The sequence below is a fragment of the Rana temporaria genome, chromosome 7 (genome assembly GCF_905171775.1).
Source record: "Rana temporaria chromosome 7, aRanTem1.1, whole genome shotgun sequence".
Taxonomy (NCBI): Eukaryota; Metazoa; Chordata; class Amphibia; order Anura; family Ranidae; genus Rana; species Rana temporaria.
In genome coordinates, this window is record NC_053495.1 from 199,443,408 (window position 1) to 199,470,590 (window position 27,183).

Below are 27,183 nucleotides of genomic sequence, written 5' to 3' on the forward strand. Positions count from 1 at the left end.
CTGCAAAATACATGAGTATCATGGGGAAATGTAGTTCCAAAACATCTGGGGTGCCGAGGTTCGCCATCACTGGGCTAGTGTGTACCTTCTGACTAAGGCCTCAGGCACGCTGGATGTTAAAATAACATTATAAAAACGGCAGTAGCTTTGCGGCGAGTTTCAACAGTTTTTTTTTTTTGCAATAGTGTTTTTAGCGTTAATGTTTTTCCACGTCAGTGTCTTCGGGGGGGAAAAAAGTTGACACTCACTGCAAAGCTACTGGCGTTTTTATGTTATTTTAACGTCCAGCGTGCCTGAGGCCTTAGTCAGAAGGTACACACTAGCCCAGTGATGGCGAACCTCGGCACCCCAGATGTTTTGGAACTACATTTCCCCATGATACTCATGTATTTTGCAGTGTAGTGGAGCATTATGGGAAATGTAGTTCCAAAACATCTGGGGTGCCAAGGTTCCCCATCACTGCACTAGCAAAATTGAAGAGAAGCTGGGACAGCCGCACTCCTAAAAACATTCCTTTTCATTAAAACTGGTCACAGAACATCACACGCCACAGCAAACAATCAAGAAAAGGCCAACGCATTTCGCACTGTGCTATGAATAAGCACAGTACAAAACGCGTTAGCCTTTTCCTGATTGTTTGCTGTGGCGTGTGATGTTCTGTGACCAGTTTTAATAAAAAGGAACGTTTTTGGAGTGCGGCTGTCCCAGCTTCTTCTCTTCAATTTTGCATTAATTGCATTGTCGGCACCCACGGTTTGGATTCAGTGAGTAAAAGTTCCTTGGTTCATCTGAGCGGTTACTTTTCTTATCACTGCACTAGCCCTTACAACTTTGGCAACAGAGCATTAGAAAAGAAAAAAAAAAAACTTTAAAATACACATCAAGGCAAAAGTAAGAAATACTTTAATTACAAAAATTGTAAGAAACTTTCTAATATATGAAAGTTAGAAACTGCCCCAGAGGAAGAATGTTACAGATATAGAATCTGTTACCCCCAATATAAGCTATAAAGGTTTTCAGTCTGCACAACATACAGAAGCCATCATTCTATAGATTCATTAATAAATAAATTTATAAAGCCTATACATTATTGCTTGTTTGTAAAGTAGCTTTCTATCAAATTCCATGACTCCCATTTTAAATAAAAAAAAGTTGTCCTGGTAATGGCCTTGGGTCCTGCAATGGGACTCCTGAATTTTGGATAGGAAACTTTATTTTAAAAAGTTAGAAAATAATCAAGTGTAATTACGTGTCAGAAAAAAAAAAAAAATGTACAAGAACAAAACCATAAACTCTATATACAAACGCTTAACACAATAATTCCAAAGGTTTATGGTGAAAACTGACTCGTCAACCCAGCAATATCTGTTATATACAAAATACAATTATATACACAACTGTCCTTTCTGACAATGGAAGACTTTATACAATGTACAAAGGTGCAAAGTGTGTGCGGTGACTCTACTTGGCTAGTCTTCTGTAGAAGAGTAGATAGGGAGTAGATGTAGACTGAGTGGTGGGGGAAATTGTGGTGAGAAAGTCCCGTTCTTCTGTGACCTTCACTTCAGAGTCATCAAAAAGCAGCCATTTGCCTTCATACTCCTTTAGAATGTGTAAGAAATGGGCAGCGGATTTACTTGAGCAGAGTCCATCTGAAAAAGACTGAACTTTCTGATCGTTATCCGAATGGAGATCACCGTTGGCGTCAGACAGTCCTTTCCCGTCCGATACAGCGCTGGACACTCTCTCGGTTTTCGGAGTTTTAGGTGTTGGCAGCTGCTCAAAGTCAGATTTACTTTTTTGTCCGCCAAGAAGTCCAATGGCATCGTTCCCCTTTTTATTTACTTTACTAGTTGATGGCAAATTCGTATTGGCTCGACATGAAGTTTCGCCGTCGTGGGTTTCATCGGATGTTTGGACATCCTGCGTTAGAGGTTCAGTTTTACCCATGTCATGGTGGTCCCCGGGGAATTTGATCTGGTTGAGTTCAAAGTTATGGATGTCATCAAGTTTTACATATGCGGTATAGTGGCCACTGCTTATTGTCACTCCACTGTGCATTACCACTGCAAACAGGCCATAGAGGTCCGGGGAAGGTTTGGTACTCCACTCCTCCAGCGATAATTGTAATGGTGTTAACAAAGGCGTGTTTACTTTAGAAAGGCCTCCATAGCAGTCAAACCTGTAAAGAAAGGGAAAAAAAAAAAAAATTGGTTAAACAGCACAGAGACTAAGGGGTTAATGCTTCTGCCTGGTAGTACTAGGGTCATCGGTTCAATCCCCACCTGCCTGGAGTTTGCATGTCTCCCTGTGCGGGTTTCCTCCCACACTCCAAAGACATGCTAGTAGGTTTTGTTCCAGTACCCAGCTGGTGATCGATTGGAATATTTATTAGAATGCTAGTAGGTTAAATCGACTCCCGTCTAAAATTCACCCTCTATGAAAGAATGTGAGATAGCAACCTTAAAGATTGTAACTCCTGGAGGGCTGGGACTGATGTGAATGTACAATATACACTATATTGTCAAAAGTATTGGGACACCTGCCTTTACAAGAACTTTAATGGCATCCCAGTCTTAGTCTGTAGGGTTCAATATTGAGTTGGCCCCGCCCTTTGCAGCTATAACAAACAGCTTCAACTCTTCTGGGAAGGCCATCCACAAGGTTTAGGAGTGTCTATGGAAAAATAAAAAAAGGTTGGGACTTTACATGAGGTGCCAGGCATTAGCCGAGCACCTCCATCCCCAGCAACTTGAACAGAAAAAGACAAGGGTGGGACTTTGAATGAAACCAGGATCCCAGGAGAAAACACTTAATAGATATCTGCCATATTCTAGTGTTCTGTGTTTTCTCCTGGGATGCATGTTTCATTCAAAGTCCCACCCTTGTCTTTTTCTGTTAAAGGTTGAGTGTGTCTATGGGAATGTTTGACCATTTTTCCAGAATCAGATTTGTGAGGTCAGGCACTGGTGTTGCACGACAAGGCCTGGCTCACAGTCTCCGCTTTAATTCATCCCAAAGATGTTCTAATGCAGGGCTCGACAAATCCCGGTCGCCATGGCGACTAGAAATAGCCTCCTGGCGACTTGACTTGGAAGGTGTGAAGTCCCCCAGCTCTTACTTGTGTGAGCTGGCGCCATCTGGTGGTGGCCGTTGGTATTAAAAGTTAAACAGCAATTCTAATGTCATTTTTCACTGCCATTTTCTTCCCTCTGATTAGAACCCCCAAACATTATATATATTTTTTATCCCAACACCATAGAGAATAAAATGGCGATCGTTGCAATACTTTCTGTCACGCCGTATTTGCGCAGCGGTCTTACAAGCGCACTTTTTTGGGAAAAAAATTACCCTTTTTTTAATTAAAAAATAAGACAACAGTAAAGTTATCCCAATTTTTTTTAATATTATGAAAGATAATGTTACGCCGAGTAAATTCATACCCAACATGTCACGCTTCAAAATTGCGTCCGCTCGTGGAATGCCGACAAACTTTTACCCTTTAAAATCTTCTTCTCTAGGCGACGTTTAAAAAAAAATCTACAGGTTGCATGTTTTGAGTTACAGAGGAGGTCTAGGGCTAGAATTATTGCTCTCGCTCTACCAATCCCACGATACCTCACATGTGTGGTTTGAATACCGTTTACATATGTGGTCGCTGCTCACGAATGCGTTCGCTTCTGCGCGCAAGCTCGTCGGGACGGGGTGCGTTTTATGGCTCCTAACTTTTTTTAGCTGGCTCCTAGATTCCAAGCAAATTTGTCAAACCCTGTTCTAATGGGTTGAGGTCAGGACTATTGGGAGCACAACATTGTCCAAAATATCTTGGTATGCCGACCTCTTAAGAGTTCCCTTCACTGGAACTAAGAGGCCAAGCCCAACCACTAAAAAACAACCCCACACCATAATCCCCCCTCCACCAAATGATTTGGACCAGTGCACAAAGCAAGCTCCATAAAAAGACATGGATAAGAGAGTTTGGGGTGGAGGAACTTGGCTGGCCTGCACAGAGTCCTGACCTCAACCCAATAGAACACCTTCAGGATAAATTGGTGAAAAACTGAGCCAGACCTTCTCGTCCAACATCAGTGCCTGACCTCACAAATGCTCTTCTGGAAGAATGGTCAAACATTCCCATAGACACACTCCTAAACCTTGTGGACAGCCTTCCAGAAGAGTTGAAGCTGTTATAGCTGCAAAGGGTGGGCCAATTCAATATTGAACCCTACGGACTAAGACTGGGATGTCATTAAAGAGTGTGTGTGTGTGTGTGTGTGTGTGTGTGTGTGTGTGTGTGTGTATGTGTATGTGTATGTGTATGTGTATGTGTATGTGTATGTGTATGTGTATGTGTATATATATATATATATATATATATATATATATATATATATATATATATATATATATATATATATATATATATATATATATATATATATATATATATATATATATATATATATATATATATATTTCTGTAAATTGATGGGAGCTATACAGGTACCAATATTATCGATTTAAACCATAACATTTCTCCCTTTTTGCCTATAAAATATGGCACTGAAAAAAAATGTGATGGATCCTTCAAGAAAGCTAGAACTGATAACTTCATGTGCTGCAATCTTATAAAACAACATTGCTCTCAGTTATGTGGACTACAGAACACTCCCCCAGTATGGTGATGAGAACTCTTAGGTGTTTTTGGTATATAAATTATACATATGCACAATTATTTTTTTTTTTTTAATTACACACACACACACACACACACACACACACACCCGAGTTTAGATAGGCTTTTTAGTCTATACTAAAAACACCTATAAATAGGAGCTTACATTGCTTTACTCGCAATACAATATAAAAAGATGGCTTATCTAAAAAATATAATCTGGATTTCTTTTTCGCATAGACAAAAAAAAAAATTAGAAAGGTCAAAACGCATAGGGATCTCTTGTGAAATACTACGCAAACACAATGGGTTTTATGCAACATGTGTTTCTTCTACTATTGATGGGTTGTATTTTCTGTCAAAGCCAGGATTGACTTTTACTAATTTATAAAGTACTTCCTGATATAATAAAAACATTTTTACCAAAAATGGATTGCTATACAAGTAATATTTTTTGGCTTCTAAAAAAAATAAAAAAAAAATAAATATCCAGAGAGAGTTTCTATTCTACAAATAGGAGCTTTAGCTCATTCAAAAGATTTTTTCAAATATACTGTAAACAAAATACTTGTAGAGTGGAGATGGACATGATTATTACAACACTGAGGATGCTTCAAGATCATGCTTCTTAATCGTGAGCAAGGGCTGGTTCTGTATGGGGCAGAAGCAGCCAATCCGTGCTTTTAATTGGCACAGAGGCCATTCTCTGTAGAAGCAGCATGTAGTCAAAGCCATAGAAGAACCAAAGTCTAGCAAACAAGTATGCCATAGGCCCTTATCAGATATTCAGCTCCAATGATTATTCCGACTTACTCTGAGCTGTTTGCAGCGAAGCATTTCAGATGGATGGTTACTATTTCCGGGATCTTGTCAAACAAAAGGCTTCTCTCCGCTTCTGTGTAATGATGGCAGTTTTCACAGAAATATTTATCCTCTCCGACAATTCTCTCCACTGATGCAAACTGGGATATGGCCCATTTCAAGGTCTTGATTTCCGTTCTGGAATCAGGAGAGACTGCAAAACAGAAAACATTAAATTTTCTATATTCTTCACCAATGCCACCAATCCTTAACTAAATAGAATTGGTAATGTTAACACATTATGGGGAGGTTTCCTCACTGCTTGCCATTTCACAGACAGGAAGAGATGGAAAATCTCCCCAAGGAGGTCACAGCATTAGAATCAGGAGATATTTTATTTATATATATATATATATATATATATATATAACAACACACACACACGCCGCCAACACACACACACACACACGCCGCCAACACACACACACACACACACACACACACACACGCCGCCAACACACACACGCCGCCGCCACACACGCACACACACACGCCGCCGCCAACACACACACGCCGCCGCCACACACGCACACACACACGCCGCCGCCACACACACACACACAGCCGCCAACACACACACAGCCGCCAACACACACACACACCGCCGCCAACACACACACACACCGCCGCCAACACACACAGCCGCCAACACACACACACACGCCGCCACACACGCCGCCAACACACACACACGCCGCCGCCAACACACACACACGCCGCCGCCAACACACACACGCCGCCAACACACACACACACACACACACACACACACACACCGCCACCGACACCGCCACCGACACCGCCACCAACCACACACACCTTTTTATTTCATTTGTGTCACCGTCACAAATTTTCCCTCACTTCCTGTTTGGTGGTCAGCAGGCCCTTTAACATTAGATTCACAACTATGCGTGTAGCTGCGGGTGAAGGAATCGCATCTGTTCCTGTACCCACACATTGCTCCGAGACGTGCGGCACTGCCATTCAATGAAGGTCACTCTCACGCACCTCAGCCCGCTTGCAGGTGCGGGAATGGCAGGGAAATTGCATGGTCAAAACAGATTTCCCTGCGGTCGTTTTTTTTTTTTTTTAAAGGTGCATGCATTTGAATGGGCTGCCGGGCCCACACAAACACAGGAAGCAAAGACGCTAAGGCGTTAACCTAGCACTACGGAGTCCTAGATAGCAGAAAAAAAATAAAAATAAACTGACAGGCATTCTAATCCGCCCCCACTTTGAAAAGATTTATATGTTCATTTAAAGGCTGGGTTCACACATATGCAAAGTGTCCAGGGCAGCTGTGGTCCGAATTGAAAAAGGGTCCGGTGCATGCTTGGGTCCATTTAAGGTACAAATTGAGACCCGAATTGCACCTGAACTGGTGAACAGATACGCTCCAGGCACGAACCCGCAGCCATACATGTGTGAACCCAGCCTAAAAAAAAATTACAAAAATGTATTACTCATATCGTTGGTGTTGATTGGTTGGTGTTGATTTATGTGTGGTCCAGAAGGGTCAAAAGCCTTTGATGCCCAGTAATACATTTTGTATTTTTTTTTTTATTAAAAATTTAAATATTCCACAGGACTAGCTCACAAAAAAAAAAATCTGGCTATCCATGCTTAAGTCCAGTTATGACAGATTTTGGTGGTTTTTACAACTATGCACTGTAAACGCTGCCATCATTGTCCTAACAAAGACATTAATGGAGCCATTTCTAAACATGTATGAAGACGACCTTAGGCCAGACAATCAGGAAACAATGTAGAAGGAAGAAACAGAAACCTATACCAAGGCATTGCAAAAATTGGAAAATGATGTTAAAGGTTCATGTACTCACTATCCGAGTTCTCTTCCACTTTGGGGGGATCGTTTTCTTGCACAGGTACACTGATATCCTGGAAATCTTCCCTCCTCTCTGTGAAACACTCGCACTCAAGGCAGCGAGTCCGCAGCACCAGTTGGCCCTGGAACAATTTCTCCACCAGTTCCAACTCGGTTGACTCTGGAAATACGAATATACGGTTTCAGGTACAGAAGGATTCTTTACTTGGCATTTAAAAAAAAAAAAGAAGTCACAGCAAACATCCAAAGAGCAAGTATTTAGGTAATGCATGATTGCTGGCAAGATTAAAAATCGCCTTTATTCTACGGCAGGGGTCTCAAACCAGATGTTGCAAAATTACAAGTCCCATCATGCCTCTGCCTGTGGGAGTCATGCTTGTAACTGTCAGCCTTGCAATACCTCATGGGACTTGTAGTTTTTTTAACAGCTGAAGGGCAAGTTTGAGACCCCTGTTAAATCTACGGCAAGTAGAAGGCTGAATCAGTGTGAAGACTTCTTTACAATACAGTAAAAATGGGCTGGAGACAATTTAGGTTAGTTATACGCTGTAGAGCGACAACCCACAGGCATCCCTCCTATTGTTGCTTTTGCACGATGTTGGTCTTTATGAATTTACATTTCATTGCCGACCTAAAACCATTCAAGTTCTGGAAATTACACACATTACTCTCAGCCGTGCATTGTGCTCTATGACAGTGTTCGACAAATTCCGGGCGCCAGGTCGCCGTTGCGCCTAGAATTTTTGACCTGGCGCCCATGGCAGCAGAGCTGGGGTATCCTGAGAGCGTCGCCGCGCATCCCCCCCACAACCGCGATCGCGTCATGCCACTAATTGAGGCCGCGGCTTTGCGGCCTATGCATCGGGCGGTATGGATAATGAAGCCGATGATACAAGCAGCGGTTGCGGGCGCTCCGCCTCCGGCCGCCTCTCGCCCCGGGGATTGGGGAATTTCTCAGAGGGGGCGGTGCCACGGCGAGTCAATGTGTATTATGTAGCCGATGCTACAAGCAGAGGCTGCGGGCGCTCCGCCTCCGGCGGCCTCTCGTCCCGGGGATTGGGGAATTTTCCCTGATGGGGCGGTGCCACGGGGAGTCACAGGAATGGAGCTGCCCATGCTGCCCAAGGTTAAAGGTAAGAAAAAAAAAAAAAAAGAAGACAACACTTTTAAAACCGGAACAGTTATTAGTGTTGCTAGTGTGAACCACACAAAAATCCTATATAGTTATGGCATAACTATATAGGATTTTTGCACTTATGGTTCACACTAGCAAAGTTAGGGCACAGCACAGGCATGTTAATATTGTTCACTTTGAAGCCACTGTGTCCATCAATTGTCACCACTGTGCCATGCCATCAAACGTAGCCACTGTGCCATCAATTGTCACCACTGTGCCATGCCAAACGCAGCCACTGTGCCCATCAATTGTCACCACTGTGCAATGCCATCAAACACAGCCACTGTGCAATGCCATCAAACGCAGCCACTGTGCCATGCCATCAAACGCAGCCACTGTGCCATGCCATCAAACACAGCCACTGTGCCATGCCATCAAACGCAGCCACTGTGCCATGCCATCAAACGCAGCCACTGTGCCATCAATTGTCACCACTGTGCCATGCCATCAAACACAGCCACTGTGCCATCAATTGTCACCACTGTGCCATGCCAAACACAGCCACTGTGCCATCAATTGTCACCACTGTTCCATGCCATCAAACGCAGTCACTGTGCCATGCCATACATTTTTATATTGAAAATAAAGCTTTGTCGTTAAAAAAAAAAAAAACCTGGCTCCTAACTTTTAGCTGGCTCCTAGATTCCAAGCAAATTTGTCAAGCCCTGCTCTATGACATAGAAACCTTCTGCCTTTAGAACCACTTAGGCTGCAATTACACCTGAGCGTAGCGTTTTGCAGCGTTTTTTTACCGCGTTTAACGCGATTTGTCACAGCGTTTTTTACCGCGATTTTGGACAGGTCTAGGGTCACCAATGTTAAAAACGCCCAAATACGCTCAATTCGAGCGACAAAAAAGGGTCCAGAACTTGTTTGAGCTTCAGGCGTTCGGCGTCAGGCGTATTGGAGTATTTTTTCCCCTCTAGCGTTTTGGAACTTCATGCTTCAGGTGACAAAACGCTCGGGTGTGAATGCAGCCTTACTGTATTTGCTGGCGTACAAGACTACCTTTTACACAAAAAAAAAAAAAAAAAAAATTCGGCAAAAAGCAGGGGTCGTCTTATACGCCGGGTCAGCTGCCTGCTGGATATGCGGTAATACTGTATGTAGCTTTGGCTACATACAGTATATACCGCTTAGCCAATCCTGGTGAGCGATGCATTTAAATGAATACATAGCCTGCTCAGATCGAAGCAACAACCTCTGCCAATCCAAGCAGGCTACATTTGAGAGTCAGAGGCGTGGGCTGATGTTACAGCCTCTGCCAATCCAAGCAGACTTTGTATTCATTAATAGAATATATCGCTCGCCGTGATTGGCTCCAGTAAGGAGGAAGAAGAATATGGCTCCAGCAAGAAAGAAGAATATGGCTCCAGAAGGAAGAAATATGAAGCGTCGGAAGGGGGATCATCCTATATGGCGAGTACAGACAAAAAAAATTAAAAATAAAATCTTAAACTGTAAAACTAGGGGGTCATCTTATACACCGGCAAATATAGTAAGCCCCCGGAAGATTTGCCCCCTTAATGACCGGGCCATTTTTTGCAATATGGAACTGCATCACCTTAACTGACAATTGTGCGGTCGTGCGACGTTGTACCCAAACAAAAGTGACGTCCTTTCCCCCACAAATAGCTTTCTTTTGGTGGTATTTGATCACGCTGCGTTTTTTTTTTTGCACAAAAACACAAAACAAACACAATTTTGAAAAAAGACCCAATATTTTCGATAACCCTATAATATCCAATTGTTTTAAATATATCCCTCAGGTTTAGGTCGATGTATATTCTACGTAATTTGGGTAAAAAAACAAACACATAATAAGTGTTTATTGGTTTGCGCAAAAGTTAGTGTCTACAAAATAGGGGATAGATTTATGGCATTTTTTATATATTTCTAGTAATGGCAGTTCTGCGATTTTTAATCGGGACGGCAACACTGCGCCAGACAAATCGGACACTTGACACTATTTTGGGACCATCGACATTAATACAGCAATCAGTGCTAAAAATAGCCTCAGATTACTGTATAAATGTCACTGGCTGGGAAGGAGTTAATAAAGGATGATCAAGGGGTTAAATGTGTCCTAGGGAGTGTTTTACTGGGGGGGGGGGGGGGGGAGGCCAATCGTTCCTAAGCAGTAGGAACAGATCAGTCCCCTCACCCGACACAACTAAGATCTGTCTGTTTACATTGACAGACCTCCGTTCCGTCTCTCAGGAGTGATCGCGGGTGTCCTTCGGCCATCGCAACCGCCGGGTACGTGCATTGGCTCCGTCATTTGCACGCGCCCCCCTAGTGCTGTTAAAAGCGACCGACGTACAGCTTGACCTGCTCTGTGTGCTTGTTTGCACCCACCCTCCTCCACATTTGGCACTTCTTGCGGGGTCGGAATGGGAACTGGTTTTGACCAGTACCCGCTCCCATTTCCGGCTCAGAACGCAGCACCAAACAGCCAGATATTTATCCCTCCTCCTTTCCATTCACAAGGAACAACGCAACTCATGCATGCGCAATAGAAATTCGGCTATAAAGCCATAAGGCTTCACCTCCCGTTTCCCTTACTAAAGATGCCGGTGCCTGATCCCAAAGCTGATTGAAGAATCGGCTCTGAGGACATCGCTGAATCCCAGGACAGGTAAGTGTCCTTATTAAATGTCAGCAGCTACAGGATTTGTAGCCGTTGACTTCTTTTTTTTCTGAAGGAGCCTGAAGCTCCTTTAAGGTTACCGATCTCTGAAATGCCTTTCTGAATGTGCAGACCCCATTTTGCAGTAGGAACAATATAGCAGACAAGTAACTAACCATTCTGGGAAGGCTCTGCATCTTTGCTTTCCTCTTGTTTGCAGTCACCAATATCCTTCACTGGTTTCTCATTCTCTATCCTCTCAAGCTCTGGTTTTATACTTTGGGCACGGTGCTCAGCTGGAGGACTTTTAGGTGATGTGTTGGAGTTTCTATTTAGGTTACAGAACTTGGATAGAATACTAGGCTGCTTGCCAGACTTGAGCCAGTGCAGGCCTAATCTGGATTTCTTTTGAGTAGGAAGATTAGCAGATTTAGAACTATCCACTTTGCCATCTTGTTTATCGGACTTCCTCTTAGATCTGGTCACCCTCTGCTCCTCCAGAGAAGGCTCTTTGGAAAGCTTTGTCCTTTTCTTTGCATTACCAACTTCATGTTCGTTCTTTCGCTTCCCATTTATATTGGTTTCAGCCTCCGTTTCTGGGCAAGAAGAATCATTTTGAGGCTTCTCTAGGGTTTCACAAGGGATGGGTCCTTTTTCAGGTTGGGGTTTGGCTGGGTCTTGCATTTGTAAGCTTTTCATCTCCTTTTTGAGAGCCTGACATGCTTCCTGTATGTTCCCCAATATGCACTGCAAGACCTCCTGTGCATCATGTTGAAGATATCCCTCATACATGGGATTAAGTTCCCTGATAAAAAGCATATATGCATTAGAAATATCAACACTGGTGGATAACACCACTGATAAAATTAATCCATTTAGGATCCATTACACACACACACACACACACGGGAGAATATATATTATATATAAAATCTATATCTTTCTCTCAACTATATTTGGTTGATACACTGGAACCATTCCACATGTATTTAAAGCAAACAATCTTTATTAGCTTCAGATCAAGTATGGAAGGATTACAACTCCCATTAGGGTTTTGAGAGAAATTTCCTATATTTGTGGGGGGGGGTTCAGTTAGCAAACAAGTCGACCACATCCAGCCGACGGGTCCATCAGGGACACAGCCCTGCCTCCAGTCTCCTCTTTACTGCGAAGCATCACAGTACTGGATAGAGGGCAGGAGCTGATGGAATGAACCAACCGGCAACCAATCACCTGTTGGTAATGTAAAACGTTAACTCCGGCACCTCCTGCCTCCACTCTTCAGTACGGTCATACATCATGCTCTCCTATACACCAGTGCAAGGTAGGAGAGTACTACCTACACACTGATCTGAAATGGACACTACAGTGGGGGTGTGTGAAGGGGACAGAGGAGACTACCGTGGGGGGGTTGTAATATGAAGGGGGAAATGGGACCCAGGACACTATGGTGTTTTTGTTGGGCACTTTATTTTATTTAAGGATGCCCCCCTTTCCTATGAATCTTTCCTCCGTTGTCCAGGTAGATCACAACCTTCAAAAGGTTGCCTACCCCTGCTCTATAAGAAAGCAGTCACTGATTGGAAAATTTCCCCTTGCCCTTGTTTCTAGGGACAGCTGTAAAATTTGTGTTTTTCTTGAGATACTAACTTCCCTATACCCCTCAAAACTAGAATAAAAATACTTTAGATAGATAGTTTAAATTAAATCCTTGTACATCTGTTCTAAAGCCAAAAGAAATAAAAAAAAAAAATAAGGTCAGAAGTCATAACCAATAAAAAATACACCATTAGCCCATACCTTAATGTGTTTAGGAGTCTTCTCGGTTGAGCAGCAAGTTCAGTCTCATAATTTTCTGGATTCAAAAGAAAACTAAGCTGAAGGTGTTCAGCAGAGTGAACCAGGGAGCTTAGACTGCAGATCACCTCATAGCTGGCTGGCAAGTCTTCCTTCACACCGTCCTGTAGAATAAAATAAACTTAGTAGTGCAAAAAGACACAAGTTCATTCAAACCATAAACAAACACTGGAGGTGGATTTACTCGAGACTGTTTCCTTAGAGTAAACATAACATTTATAGTGACACTATATTTACTTTAATACCCGATGTGCAGAGAATTAAAAATAAACAGGATTTTTACTTACATGTCAACAATATTACAAACGTTAAGACGAAAGACCGGAGTTAGGCTTACCGGTAACTCTGTTTCTAGGAGTCTTCCAGGACAGCCTCTTGAGACCTTGGGCTCCTCCCTCCGGGACAGGAAACACGTACACCCTTTTCTTTAAAGGGCGGTCCTCTAGATCTCCTCCTCAGTTTGCCCGAGAAATACCAGAAGATCCTGAAAGACATAGTCTACTAACACATCGTTAGATCATTTTATATCTTCACCACAATTACAGTTCCTTAACAGACACCGGGTGGGAAAAACTCCGGCTGTCCTGGAAGACTCCTAGAAACAGAGTTACCGGTAAGCCTAACTCCGGTCTTTCTCTAGTCGTCTTCCAGGACAGCCTCTTGAGATGACAAGCAAGAACTTACTGGTTTTTAGGGTGGGACTACTGTCTGGAGGACCCTTCGTCCGAAGGCCTGATCCTTGTCTGACAGCAGGTCCAACCGGTAGTGTCTTGCAAAGGTTGAGTAAGATGTCCAGGCTGCCGCCTTACAGATCTCTTCCGGGGACGCTCCTGCTCTTTCTGCCCAGGAAACCGCCACTGCCCGAGTAGAATGTGCTTTAACTGTAGGTGGTTCCCTACCCCCTAACGTATATGCTTCTACAATCAACATCCTGAGCCATCTGGCAATAGAGGATTTTGATGTTCTGTGACCCTTGCGGGCACCTGAGAAGTTAACAAAAAGTGAGTCACATAATCTAAATTCCTTTGTGACTTCTAAGTAAAATAAAAGACTTCTTTTAACATCCAATAAGGACAAAAATTCCCCTTCATCATTTTCTGAAGAGGAAAGCAGGGTTGGTAGGACAATGTCCTGAGTCCTATGAAAGGTAGAGGCTACCTTGGGTAGGAAGCTAGGATCTGTCCTAAGAATTATCCTATCATCAAATACAGATAGGAAGGGTTCCCTAATAGAGAGGGCCTGAAGATCGCTGACTCTCCTGGCTGAGGCTATGGCCACTAGAAAGACTGTTTTAAGGGTAACATGTTTCAGAGAAGACTCTTCCAGCGGTTCAAATGGTTTGTTAGTAAGAGACTTTAGTACCAAGGACAGATCCCAAGAGGGACAGGCTCTAATCCTAGTTGGATTAGATCTTGTCAGACTTTTGAAAAAGTTTTTGACGAAGCGATCCTGTTGAAGAGGTACATCCAAAAAAATACTTAAGGCAGCCGCCTGTACCTTGAGAGTGCTGACTGATAAGCCTAAGTCCGCACCTGCCTGCAAAAATTCTAGCACTACTGGGATGCCAGAATGATTCATTCCTTGTTGTATCTTCCAGGAATTGAATTTTTTCCACACCTTAGAGTATATTGCTCTAGTTACCGGTTTGCGACACCCTAAGAGAGTCGTGACCACTTTATCTGAAAAACCCCGTGCTTTCAATAGTTGCTCTTCAGAAACCAGGCAGTTAGTTTCAGGTTCTTTATCTGAGGATGAAGGACTGGACCTATAGACAGTAGATCTACTTTCTCTGGAAGTGTCCAAGGTGGATACAGGGCCAGCCTCCACAGGCTGGCGAACCATGGCCTCTTGGGCCAGAAAGGCGTGATCAGAATCAGATCCGCGGGTTCCCTGAGAAATTTTTGAATTACCCTGGGAATCAACCTCACTGGAGGGAATGCGTATGCCAGGCTGAAATGCCAAGGATGTGAAAAGGCATCTATCCCCTTCGCTTTGTCTTGTGGGTGAATGGAAAAAAATGTTGTAACCTTCCTGTTCTCCTTTGCTGCGAACAGGTCCACCTCTGGTAATCCCCAGAGTGAGACTATCTGGTAGAAAGTCTCCTGGTCTAGAGACCACTCGTCCTGACATACTACCTGTCTGCTGAGGAAATCTGCCAGGGTATTCAATGAGCCCTTTAGGTGGACAGCTGAAAGGTGTACCAGATTTTTCTCTGCCCAGATCAAGATCTGTGTAGCTGTTGCCTGTAGGGCTGGGCTCCTTGTGCCTCCTTGCTTGTTTATATAAGCTACTGTGGCAGCGTTGTCCGTCCTGATTTGTAGATGCTGACCCACTAGATAGCACTTGAAGCCCTGAATGGCTTTTAGAACGGCTAACAGTTCTTTTTGGTTTGATGACCGAAGAACCTCCGAGGACGACCACTGACCCTGGGTCCAAACTTCTCCCAGGTGGGCGCCCCAACCCCCCCTGCTGGCATCGGTGGTCATTACCAGAGCCACTGGCGGATCCCAGAGAAGCCCCTTGTCCAGGTTTTCTCTGGCTCTCCACCACCATAGGTTTCTTTGAATGCTCTTTGGGATAGGTATTGTGAGGTCCAAATCCTCCTTCCTGCCACTCCAAAGTTTGAGCATATGTGCCTGGAGAGGACGTGAATGAAATCTGGCCCAGGGTACCGCCGGAAAACAGGCCGACATCAGACCCAGAACTCGCATAACTTGCCTTATGCTGATCTCCTGATTCGTCTGGAGAAAAGCAACCGCCTGATCCAGTTTGAGAATTTTTTCCTGGGGAAGGAAAATCTTCTTTTCTACTGAGGATATTCTGTATCCCAGGTACATCACCTCCTGTGATGGTATCATCTGCGATTTTTCTTCGTTGACCAGCCAACCCAGGGAACGCAGGAAAGACAGGGCTACCTTCAGGTCGCTCTCTAACTGATGACCAGACGGGGCTATGAACAACAGATCGTCTAGGTAAGGCACTATTGTTACTCCTTGGAGTCTCAGTGGTGCCAGGGCTTCTGCTAGGACTTTGGTAAAAATCCTTGGCGAGGAAGACAGGCCAAAGGGGAGGGCCCTGAATTGCAGATGTTTGGTAGCAGAACCTAGTCTTACCGCTAGACGCAGGAATTTTTGGCATTCCTGACGGATCGGAATGTGTAAATATGCGTCCCGTAAGTCCACGGTGGCCATATAACACTTTGGGAAGATCAGACTGGTGACTGAAAATATCGATTCCATTCTGAACCGTTTGTACCGGACCCACTTGTTGAGGGGACGAAGGTTTAAAATCAGTCTGTACTTTCCTGAGGGCTTTTTCACCACGAAGACATGTGAATACACCCCTTGACCTTCCTCTTCCTGGGGAACTTCCAACAGAACCCTCTGATCCAACAGGTCCCCTAAAAGGAGACCCAGGGCCTCTGCCTTCTCCCGGTCTTTGGGAGGTTGAGTGACCAAAAATATTGGGGGAGGGGGAGCTGAGAATTCCAGCCTGTAGCCGTTTTCTATGAGGTCGTGTACAAACGGACTGACTGTTAATTCTGTCCATTGTGAGAGGAACTCCCCCAATCTTCCTCCCACAGGGACCTGAGTGTCACTGGGTTTTGGGGGGAACCTGAGGAGGGTTAAACAAGATTCCTCCTCTTCCACGTCCCTTTTGGCCCACCCAATGTTTTTTAGGATGTGAATCCCGGTCTTTCTGGTTTTGCCTAAACCCTCGAAAAAAGCGTTTATTTTCTTTCTTTTTTCTTTCCGGGAAGGCTTTCTTTTTATCTTGTGTCCTTTCTAGTGCCTCCTGGAGACCCGGACCAAATAAGTGATCGCCAGAAAAAGGTAAACCGCAGAGTTTTAATTTTGATGCGGCGTCACCCGTCCATGTCTTTAACCAGACCGACCTTCTGGCTGCGTTGACCAACGCTGCGGATCTGGCTGCAAGCTTCACCGATTCTGAGGAAGCATCGGCTAGGAAGCCAGCCGCCTTCAAGAGTAACGGGAAAGATTTTAAGATCTGCTGCCTGGATGTACCAGCAGTGATATGCGCTTGGAGTTGATTAAGCCAACACTCCAAGTTCCTGGCTACGCAGGTAGCCGCCAACGCTGGTTTAAGTGCAATAGTGGAAGCATCCCATGCCCTTTTTAAAATGATGTCACCCCTTTTATCCATCGGATCTTTAAGTGTTCCAAGGTCATCGAAGGCCAGGTCAGTTCTTTTTGATACCCTGGCCAGAGGTGCATCTAGCTTTGGAACTTTGTTCCATGGGAGCGTAGTATCTTCCTCAAAAGGATATCTACGCTTTAGGTTCCCTGCAAAAAAAGGTCTTTTTTCTGGTTGCTCCCACTCCAACAAGATCGTTTCTACCAACGACTTATGAACAGGAAAACACCTGGTCTTTACAGCACTACCTTGATAAAGTTGGTCGTGCTTAGATAGCTGGACCTGTTCCTCTCGGATCTCTAGGGTTTCATATATTGCTTTAAGCAAGTCTCCCACATCTTCTAGAGACAGTCTATATCTAGTCCCCCTGGAAGAGTCTTCTTCTTCTAGCTCAGAGCCAGAAGCTGAATCTACCTGAGAGGAAGCCTGGGACCGAGTGGACCCTCCTGCTTCCTCCTCCTCATGCTCATCCCCTTCGACCGGAGTTGCCAAGGACGGGGCACTAGGGGTCCTATATACCGGGGACGGCATCTGCATCCTATCCATCATTCCCCGGAAAGATTTGAAAGTGGATGCTAGCTCATCTTTTACAGATGATAAGACTTTTTGGCATTCTGCCACAGAGTCATCTTTGACCAGACTGGAGATGCACTCTACACATAGAGGCTTTTTCCAGCTGGAACCCAATTTTTCCCCACATACAGCGCACTTCCTTTTAGGGGCTTGTGCTGGCGTTTTGTCCTGAGATTTGACCTAAAATCAAACACAAACACCATATTTTAGTATAAAAGACAATGCCCCCTGACAACCACCCGTGTGCCAGAAAAGGTAAGTGCTGGGGAGCCCTCCACCACAGGCCCTGCCCAGGGAGGGAGAAAAGGTCCTGAGATAATTCAGACCATGTCCCCCAAGGTAAGTGAAGAGTCAGCCTAGCCCCCCTTACCTGGGAGACGCCGGAGCCGGTGGACCCGGAGTCTGTGGCCTGCCTCGCTTCCTCCATCGGTCCTGTGTCCTTAAACAGCCCGGCTGCGTATGGAACACACCGCTCCGTGTGCCTTCCTTCCACTGCCGCGCTTAAGTCGAATGGGACTAGGTTTCGACAGCGCCCCTTGATGACGCCGTTCCGGTGACGCACTTCCGCCTTGTGGAACGCATCCGTCCCGCCCCTCAGCGCCGCTCCGGAAGAGGATCTGCAGTGCAGAGCGGCATGGCCAGCCAGCGTCTCTCGCCGCCGCCATAGCTGATGTACCGCGCTGTGCCCTGAGAAGGAGACCAACGCAACAGGTACTGGGTACTGCGGGGGGGGATGCCGACATCAAGGGTTCCCACTCTCTCTGAGCTTTAGACAGCAGTGAAAAAAACGGTGACCTTTCTCTTCCTAGCAGGAGCAGAGGGGTACCAGGCAGAGAGGGAATCCAGCATTTTTAAAAGTCCCTTAAAAAAAAAAACGTGCTCCTTCCCTTCTGGCAGGAAACACAATAACTGAGGAGGAGATCTAGAGGACCGCCCTTTAAAGAAAAGGGTGTACGTGTTTCCTGTCCCGGAGGGAGGAGCCCAAGGTCTCAAGAGGCTGTCCTGGAAGACGACTAGAGAAAATCACTTTTGGAGCATGATACACAATACACACATATTTAGGGCCTGGGTGGAAGTGCGCATGCGCCGCAGAAGAGCAGAATTTACGATCAGCTGTTGTCTCGTGTGGCCAAGGCACGTTCATGTAGGTGAGGGGCGGATTTTTCAATGATGGGCAGTGGTGGGGGCGGAATTTTTATCGAAGGGCAAAGAAATTTGCAAAATAAATCTTTATCCGCTATTCATTTTGAAAGTTTGGGGGGCGTGTTTAGTCAATTGAAGGGCGGCTTTTTCTATATTAGATAAAGATTTCTTTAATAGATTTGTTTGGCCATCGATAAAAATTACGCCCCTAGCACTGCCCATCATGTAAATATCCACCCCTCTCCTACATGAAACATGCCTCGGCAACACAAGACAACAGCTGATGTAAACACAGCTGTTCCGAGTGCCCGCTCGGCACATGCGCAGTTCCGGTCTGGCATTTTTCAATAGGGGGAATTTCTCAACAGGACACCGGGTCACACAACATCTGCAGCGGAATCGCACAGGAACTGGCCGTGTGCTCCTGTGCAATTCACATGTGGTGCAATTTCAAGCCCATTCATTTTGAATGGGCAAAAATTGCACCGCACCAAGAAGTAGTGCATGAGCTACTTTCTAAAACCCATTACAATAGTACCATGTGATTGGGTGCAGACAAACGCAATGCGTTTGGAATGTCGTTAACTTTTTATAGACTCTCAGCCGATCGCAAATGTACTGCGCTTTTTGCATGTGCGATTCAAACCACAGCATGTTCCTGTGCAATTCAGCTGCAGGCATGGTGTGAACCAGCCGTCAGGGTGTAACATGCTCCCACACTGTTCGCTCCCACTACAACCCCCTGTGAGCAGGGGTTCCTCCAAATCTCCAACAGAAAGATGGTACAGAGGAAAGCTGGAAGAAGAAAGCCAGAGGAGCCAGACATTGCACTCATGATCCATTGATCACAGATGCAATGCTTTACTGGCTCACGGGGAAAATAATCATAAATGCATTTTTTCTGCAAAAATATGTGCATTGTCGTCGTCGTCACCCCCCCCCCCCCCAAAGGAGAAATTATACTTTTTTACCAAGACTCAAAAGAAGATGCACTAAACACCATTTTTACCTTTTCAAGCACCTGTTCAGTGTCATCCTTTGAAGTCACCCTCTTCTTCGAAATAACATCACACAAGTGCTTAATTCCACTTCTGAACCCGGGGCAGTAACATAAAACCTGAAGTGTAAAGGGACACACCAAGTTTCAGACAAAAGAAAAAAATGCTAGCTTGTAATAAATATCAGAACACACAGTCAGCTACATACCTGAAGAATGCTGTTGAGGTAACATGTGTTGCCAAGGTTGTTGAAGCCTACGAATGGAACCAGGCTATCTTTCTTCACACAGCAGGCAGGAGGGGATAACTGTGCAGCAGGAACTACTTGATCAGAGCTACAAAATAAAAATAAATTACAGTTATAAGAATTACACACCTAAAATTTAACACAACCAAAGTATATATCGAAATATAGGACAAGATGTAAACCAAATTGAACAAGGACCCGACAATTTATAAGCTTCTATTAAACATTTGATAATTTGATATTGCTCACACAGGGCATACTAAAGTATACCCCTTTGAGGGGCTGTTTACACCCCACAGATGCAAGTGCATCCCTGCGCAGGTAGTTCCATTGACGTCAGATTGGGAGCAGCATCTGTTCATGAAGCCACTGCTTCCCAATTGACAGTGTGGATGCACAGCCCTGAACAATGTGTGATCGGAGCTGTGCACCTGCATAAATGTCAGATTGGGAGCAGCATCTGTGACTGTGCAGACACTGCATTCAATCCAACAGTGAAGGGACTGCCTGCATGGTGATGCACGCAACACCTGTAAATCCCCTTGCGGGATAAAAAAAGCCCTCCGAGGATGTATGCTTTAGCACACCCTGTGTGACTGAGGCCTTAAAGCGACCATATTGCTCTACTAAAGCTCCCCTGGAAAGCCAACTGTATCCTGTAGTGATGTGAAGAATGTAGGAGGAGATACCAGCGAGAGCTGCAGGGCACCCAGAAGATATGACGCTCCTAAATAAAATTTTTGTGGCCAACGTCAGGGAACAATTTACAGGTATAAAACGGAAGGGTTGCTTTAGGCTGGGTTCACACCACAGTGCAGAGAGACTCACAGCAGGGGTCTGGTGCATCCCCATTTCAGTCCGGATTTTTGTCTGAATTTGGACCTGAACCGAACGAAAAGACGCACAGGACTCTTTTGCAATTCGCACCGGAGACACTGTAAAGAGCAGGTCACATTCTCCTGGTATGCGTATTGAAAGCTGGGAAACCCGCATTCAATTCGCAATAGTGTGAATTCACCGCATGCCTCAATTTCAGATGTTACACATAAGTACCAGACCTATGAGGATGACCCAGCTTTCAGGTAGAAAGGAGGAAATGAAGGCTGCTGCAGGTACATGCAATCACTTCAAGATGCTGGAACTTTATGCATGCTGGTAGTAGTTGAGCTTCTTCACACATATATGGAAAGATTAGTCAACCTATGAAAAGATTCTAATATTCAAAACAGCGCTAGCATGTGAACCAGTTTGCTTACACTTCGGGCTCCTTCTCCTCCACACTCTGGCTTTCGGTTTGCGGTGTTTCGGCAAAGTCCAAGGTCCTTTTCGTTTCTTTCTTCTGGAAGAAGCGTAGAGATAGGCGATTCTTTCTGGTGGGACTGGCTTTGGCCAGGACCGTTTGACTTTCACATTGGGTAACTCCCGGCATTTTCCTGGTTTTGGGTTCCAATGCCAGTCAACACTGGCAGATTGCTTACGGTATCAAAACAGGTGCCTGTAGGAGAAACAAACGCATTGTTCAGCCACTTTGCCAGCAAAACCTTCAGTTTCACATTTGTAGACAAGGAGCAACGGCTCTCCATCACATGTGCTGCCACAATAAAGCTTTATTTAAAGTGCGCCTAATGGAAAAGTATCAAAATATTTATCTCCACATTGTATTAGAATTATTTCTAGCCTTCTCCGATAATAAGAAAAATGATGAAGCCCTAAAAATTTGTGAAGATCTTCACACATTTACTTCCTGGAATTCTGTGGTCACTATACCCTGAGAGAGGCACTGCTGTGTCACAGAATGTCCGAACTACTGAGGTGCTGAGTGGCGTTTCAGGAGGTGGAGTCAATACAGAAATCACTGCAGAAAGCAAGGTACCATGGGATATGTAGTCCTTAGAAACCGATTCCAGAAAACATGCTGGGAATCCTGGAAAGACTACCAGACAGGCAGCGCTCACAATATGAACATATATTTCTAGTAAGCTTATACCCTTTATATAGAAGGTCGCAGGGTCAGGAGAAACAAGTAGGGGGGTGTAGCCTGGATGAATAAAGTTGAAGCTGTTTTTACCCGCTAACCACTTGGTCCGGGCGAGGTATCTCTTCCTATTTCTACCGTTATAAAATGTGTATGCTGCGACTACAGAATTAATATAAGGCTCAATATTCATCACCTTCAATGTAAAAATACAACTCAATTTCATTGGCTTATAACAAACATTGCCTCTTAGACCCCTTTCACACTGGGCCGCTTCGCAGGCGCTACAACGCCAACAATAGTGCAGGCGCTGCCGTCTCTCCAATATGAAAGCCCTGAGGGTTTTCCCACTAGAGCGCTGCGCAAGCAGGACAGTAAAAAAAGTCCTGCTAGCAGCATCTTTGCAGTGAATACACCACTCCTAAAGCACCCCAGCCCATTGAAATCAATGGGAATCGTGGCAGAACCGCCGCTGCAGCGGCACTGTGCGTGTGGTTTTAACCCTTTCTCGGCCGATACCGCTGGGTTAAAAGCGGCCCGCTATCGGCCGAACAGTGCCGCAAAATTGACCAGGGCGCCACTTTACCGCCGACGCACCCACCGCCCCAGTGTGAAAGGGGCCTACGGTTTTTCAATTTTCAGGACAAGCATGACTCTCCTTGCTCAGCGGGGATCGCTCCGCTGAGCCCCCTATAGGGGGGGGGGGGGGGGCAATCTTATAACACAGACCGTCTGTGTTCACCCGATCCAATGACGGATGGAAAAATAGGGTTTTTCTCCGTCTGCAGAATCGGAGGATTGCAGACCCGGATGAAATCGGGTGTCAGCAGATGTTCATCCGCTGATACCCGCAATCTCATAGGGATCAATGCATGTCCCTTTTTAATCCGTAAACGGATGGATGAAAAAGCGGACATACGTTTCGCCCGTGTGAAAGGGGCCTTATAGAGTCCACAAGCTATGGCGTCAATCACTGAGAATTGATCACACCTGATGTACTGGTGGCCTATCATTTCTTGAGACACCAACAAGCCAGGAAAGTACAAATACCCCCCAAATGACCCCTTTTTGGAAAGTAGACATTCCAAGGTATTTTATAAGAGGCATGGTGAGTTTAACGCTTTAATTTTTCCCCACGATTCTTTGCAAAATTATTTCTCACACACACACACACACAATACACTCACAAGTTATTTCACACACACACACACACACACACACACACACACACAATACTTGCAACTACACCCCAAAACACATTCTGCTACTCCTCCTGAGTATGGCGATACCACATGTGTGATTTTTGCACAGCCTGGCCACATACAGGGGGCACCTTCAGGCGTTCTAGGAGCATCAATTAAATAATTTGATTCCGACCTATCACACTTTTGAAGGCCGTGGAGCACCTGGACAGTGAAACTACCCACAAAATGACCCCATTTTGGAAAAGAAAACCCCCCCACGTATAATCTATGAAGCATAATGAGTCTCTTGAACGTGTCTTTTTTTGGATCTTCCAATGGAGACACAAGGTCTGGTGACACTCCAGGATTCTCTCATTTCCTCATTTGGCTATGGGACAGAAAGTGAATCTTTCAATAGGGACACTAGTTCTGGTGACACCCAAGATTTCTTCTCACTTCATGATTTAACTATAGGCCAGGAAGTGGAGAAATCTTCCACTGAGTATACCCCACAATTTCCTCACACTTCCTGTCTATGGGACAGGAAGTAAAGGGAAACCTTTAAATGGGGGACACTAGTTCTAGTGACACCCTTAGCTTCCCTCAATTCATCTCACTTCCTGTTTCAACTATAGAAAAATAAAAGTAAAGGGAGTCTTCTAATGCGGACACCCTGAATTCTCCCCCCCCCCCCCCCATCTTCCTCCTATAGCTATGAGACAGGAAGTGAAGAGAGATTTTAAAAGGGGACACTAGATCTGGTGACACCCGAGATTTCCACATTTTCTCTCACTTCCTGATTCAACCATGGGACGGGAGGTGGAGGGAACCTTCCAAGGGGGGACACTAGTTCTGGTGACACTCGGAATCTCCTCTTGGCTATGGGACAGGAAGTGAAGGGATTGTGGTTGTGAAATCCTGACTGGACGTCTATTGACGTCCTGCAGAATTTCATGCCGGCGCACGCCGATCGGTGATGCGGGGTGTCAGTCAGATCCTGCATCTCCGATCTCGGTAAAGAGCCTCTGGCGGAGGCTCTTTACCACGTGATCAGCCGTGTCCAATCACGATGTAAACAGGAAGAGCCATTGATGGCTCTTCCTCGCGTCTGACAGACGCGAGTAGAGGAGAGCCGATCGGCGGCTCTCCTGACAGGGGGTGGTTTGCGCTGATTGTTTATCAGCGCAGCCCCCCCCTTGGATGCCAACACTGGACCACCAGGGAAGGTGCAGGAAAATATAAAAATAAATGAGAGATGCCAATCAGTGCCCACAAATAGGCACTGACTGGCAACATGGGCACAAGTGCCGCCCACGAGTGCCCACCAGTGCCGCATACCAACGCCGCCTATCAGTGTCCATCAGTGCTGCCTATCAGGGCCCATCAATGCCGCCTCACCGGTGCCCATCAATGCCGCCATATCAGTGCCCGTAATCGAAGAAGAAAAAAACTTACTTATTCACAAAAAATAAATAGAACAGAAAAAAAAAAAAATTATTTTTTTCAAAATTTTCGGTCTTTTTTTACTTGTTGCGCAAAAAAATAAAAAATAAAACGCAGAGGTGATCAAATACCACCAAAAGAAAGCTCTATTTGTGGGGAAAAAATTAACAAATTGTTTAGGTACGGTGTAACATGACCGCGCAATTGTCATTCAAAGTGCAACAGCACTGAAAGTTGAAAATTGGCCTGGGCAGGAAGGTGCGTAAGTGCCCCCCGGTATGGAATGGTTAATGGAGACACTGGGTCTGGTGACACTCCAGAGTTCTCCAATTTCCTCATCTGGTTATGGGACAGAAAGTGGATCTTCCAATGGGGACACTAGTTCTGGTGACATGCCCGGGATCTCCTCTCTCCTTTTGGCTATGGGCCAGGAAGTAAAGGGAAATCTCACCATGGGGGGGTTGGATAACACTGGTTCTGGTGTCACCCCAGAATGTCCCCTCTCAAGCTATGGGACAGGAAGTAAAGGAGAAACCTCCAATTGGGACACCCTGAGATTCCCTCATTTCATCTCACTTCCTGTTTCAACTATGGAAAAGAAAAGTGAAGGGAATCTTGTAATGCGGACAACCTGGAATTCCCTCTGAGACAGGAAGTGAAGAGAAATTTTGCAAAGAGGACACTAGATCTGGTGACACCCGAGATATCCACATTTCCTCTCACTTCCACATTCAACAGGAAGTGGAGTAAATCTTCCAATGGGAACACTAGTTCTGACGACACTCGGAATCTCCTCTCTTATTGGCCAAGTAGTAAAGGAAAACCATCCAACCTTCGGAACACTTGTTCTGGTGACAGCTCAGAATTGTATCTCTCTTCCTCCTATAGCTAAAGGACAGGAAGTGAAAATAAATCTTCCAATGGGGACACTAGTTCTGGGGACACCCCCAGAGTTCCCCTATTTTCTCATTTGGCTATGGGACAGGAAGTGGAAATAAATCTTCCAATGGGGACACTAGTTCTGGGGACACCCCCAGAGTTCTCCTATTTTCTCATTTGGCTATGGGACAGGAAGTGGATCTTTCAATGGGGACACTAGTTCTGGGGACACCCCCAGAGTTCTCCTATTTTCTCATTTGGCTATGGGACAGGAAGTGGATCTTTCAATGGGGACACTAGTGCCGGTGACACTCCAGGATTCTCTTGTTTCCTCATCAGGCTATGGGAAAGGAAGTGAAGAAATCTGTTTTGACTATGGGACAGGAAGTGGATCTTTCAATGGGGACACTAGTTCTGGGGACACCCCCAGAGTTCTATTTTCTCATCAGGCTATGGGACAGGAAGTGGATCTTTCAATGGGGACACTAGTGCCGGTGACACCCCCGGAGTTCTATTTTCTTATTTGGCTATGGGACAGGAAGTGGATCTTTCAATGGGGACACTAGTGCCGGTGACACCCCCAGAGTTCCTATTTTCTTATTTGGCTATGGGACAGGAAGTGGATCTTTCAATGGGGACACTAGTGCCGGTGACACTCCAGGGCTCTCTTGTTTCCTCATCAGGCTATGGGACAGGAAGTGAAGAAATCTGTTTTGGCTATGGGACAGGAAGTAAAGGGAAACCTTTCAATGGGGACACTAGTTCTGGTGACACCCTGAGATTCCCTCGTTTTCAACTAACTTCCTGTTTCAACTGTGGGACAGGAAGTGAAGTTAAATCTCCCCAATGGGGGACACAGACGGCACAGTTACACTGATAATCATAAAAAAGTTCTGGGCCGAGTTCCCCTTTAATTTCCAGGCCGTGTACATAGCCCTCCTCCCCTCGGGGTGTGAGGTGACAGGCCATGCTGGTGCTTGTAGTCCCTCCGCAGGTGACACTTTCCTTCCTCCTCACGTGGTGATCTCTCCGGTGAGTCCTGCGCGGGGACAGAGGTGATGAGGTCGGGGACGCTTCCATTACACCCCCCAGTACTCCGCCACCGGGCAGCGCTGATTAGGGCGGAGGAGGGGGGAGGGGACAGGCGGCCGCCATTACTAACCGCTTGTTGCGCGCACTTCAAAAAAATGGAGGGGGGAGGGGAGATCTCCGCACACCAAACACAGAAACCTACCTGGCGGCCTAGGCGAGCGTCCAGCACCCCTCACCGCTCTCCGTCCTCTCTATGGCGGGAAACCATTCACTACAACATTCAAGGGGGGAAATCTCCTCACGTTCTAATCCACACAGTTCCCAGGCCGTAGCCCGCCTTTCCGTGCGCGATGACGTGACCGACGTAGCGACGGCGCCCTCCGCGCTTTCGCTTTTCGTTGAAGGAAACGCGGAGCCGGGCGGCGGTTGGCTGCGGCGGGGTCAGGTGACAAGGAAACGAAGTCGCGAAGAACTAGGATTGGCTGGATCGTGTTTGAAGGAGGCGGGTT

At 45.6% G+C, this 27,183-nt stretch overlaps 1 protein-coding gene across 1 annotated transcript; it reads right to left on the reverse strand.

Moving 5' to 3' along the window:
* Positions 1-880: 880 nt before the first annotated feature.
* On the reverse strand, positions 881-27,057 carry USP1 (ubiquitin specific peptidase 1). The gene is made up of 9 exons (XM_040360798.1): positions 26,877-27,057; positions 21,418-21,656; positions 20,123-20,249; positions 19,926-20,033; positions 12,989-13,149; positions 11,365-11,993; positions 7,378-7,542; positions 5,489-5,690; positions 881-2,182 (listed from the first exon to the last, which is right to left on the reverse strand). Exons 2-9 carry the CDS (start codon positions 21,588-21,590, stop codon positions 1,462-1,464), a joined length of 2,286 nt encoding a protein of 761 aa, XP_040216732.1. The 5' UTR covers positions 21,591-21,656; positions 26,877-27,057; the 3' UTR covers positions 881-1,461.
* Between the last annotated feature and the right edge of the window lie 126 nt (positions 27,058-27,183).

What these genes read in the sequence shown, in the direction of transcription:
- USP1 (XM_040360798.1), bottom strand. Translation starts at nt 21,590, where the DNA reads ATGCCGGGAGTTACCCAATGTGAAAGTCAAACGGTCCTGGCCAAAGCC. An exon ending in TGCAGAGCCTTCCCAGAATG is followed by an intron (nt 7,543 to 11,364) that starts GTTAGTTACTTG and finishes TCGTATTTCCAG; the next exon opens with AGTCAACCGAGTTGGAACTG. An exon ending in TTCGCTGCAAACAGCTCAGA is followed by an intron (nt 2,183 to 5,488) that starts GTAAGTCGGAAT and finishes CTTTCTTTACAG; the next exon opens with GTTTGACTGCTATGGAGGCC.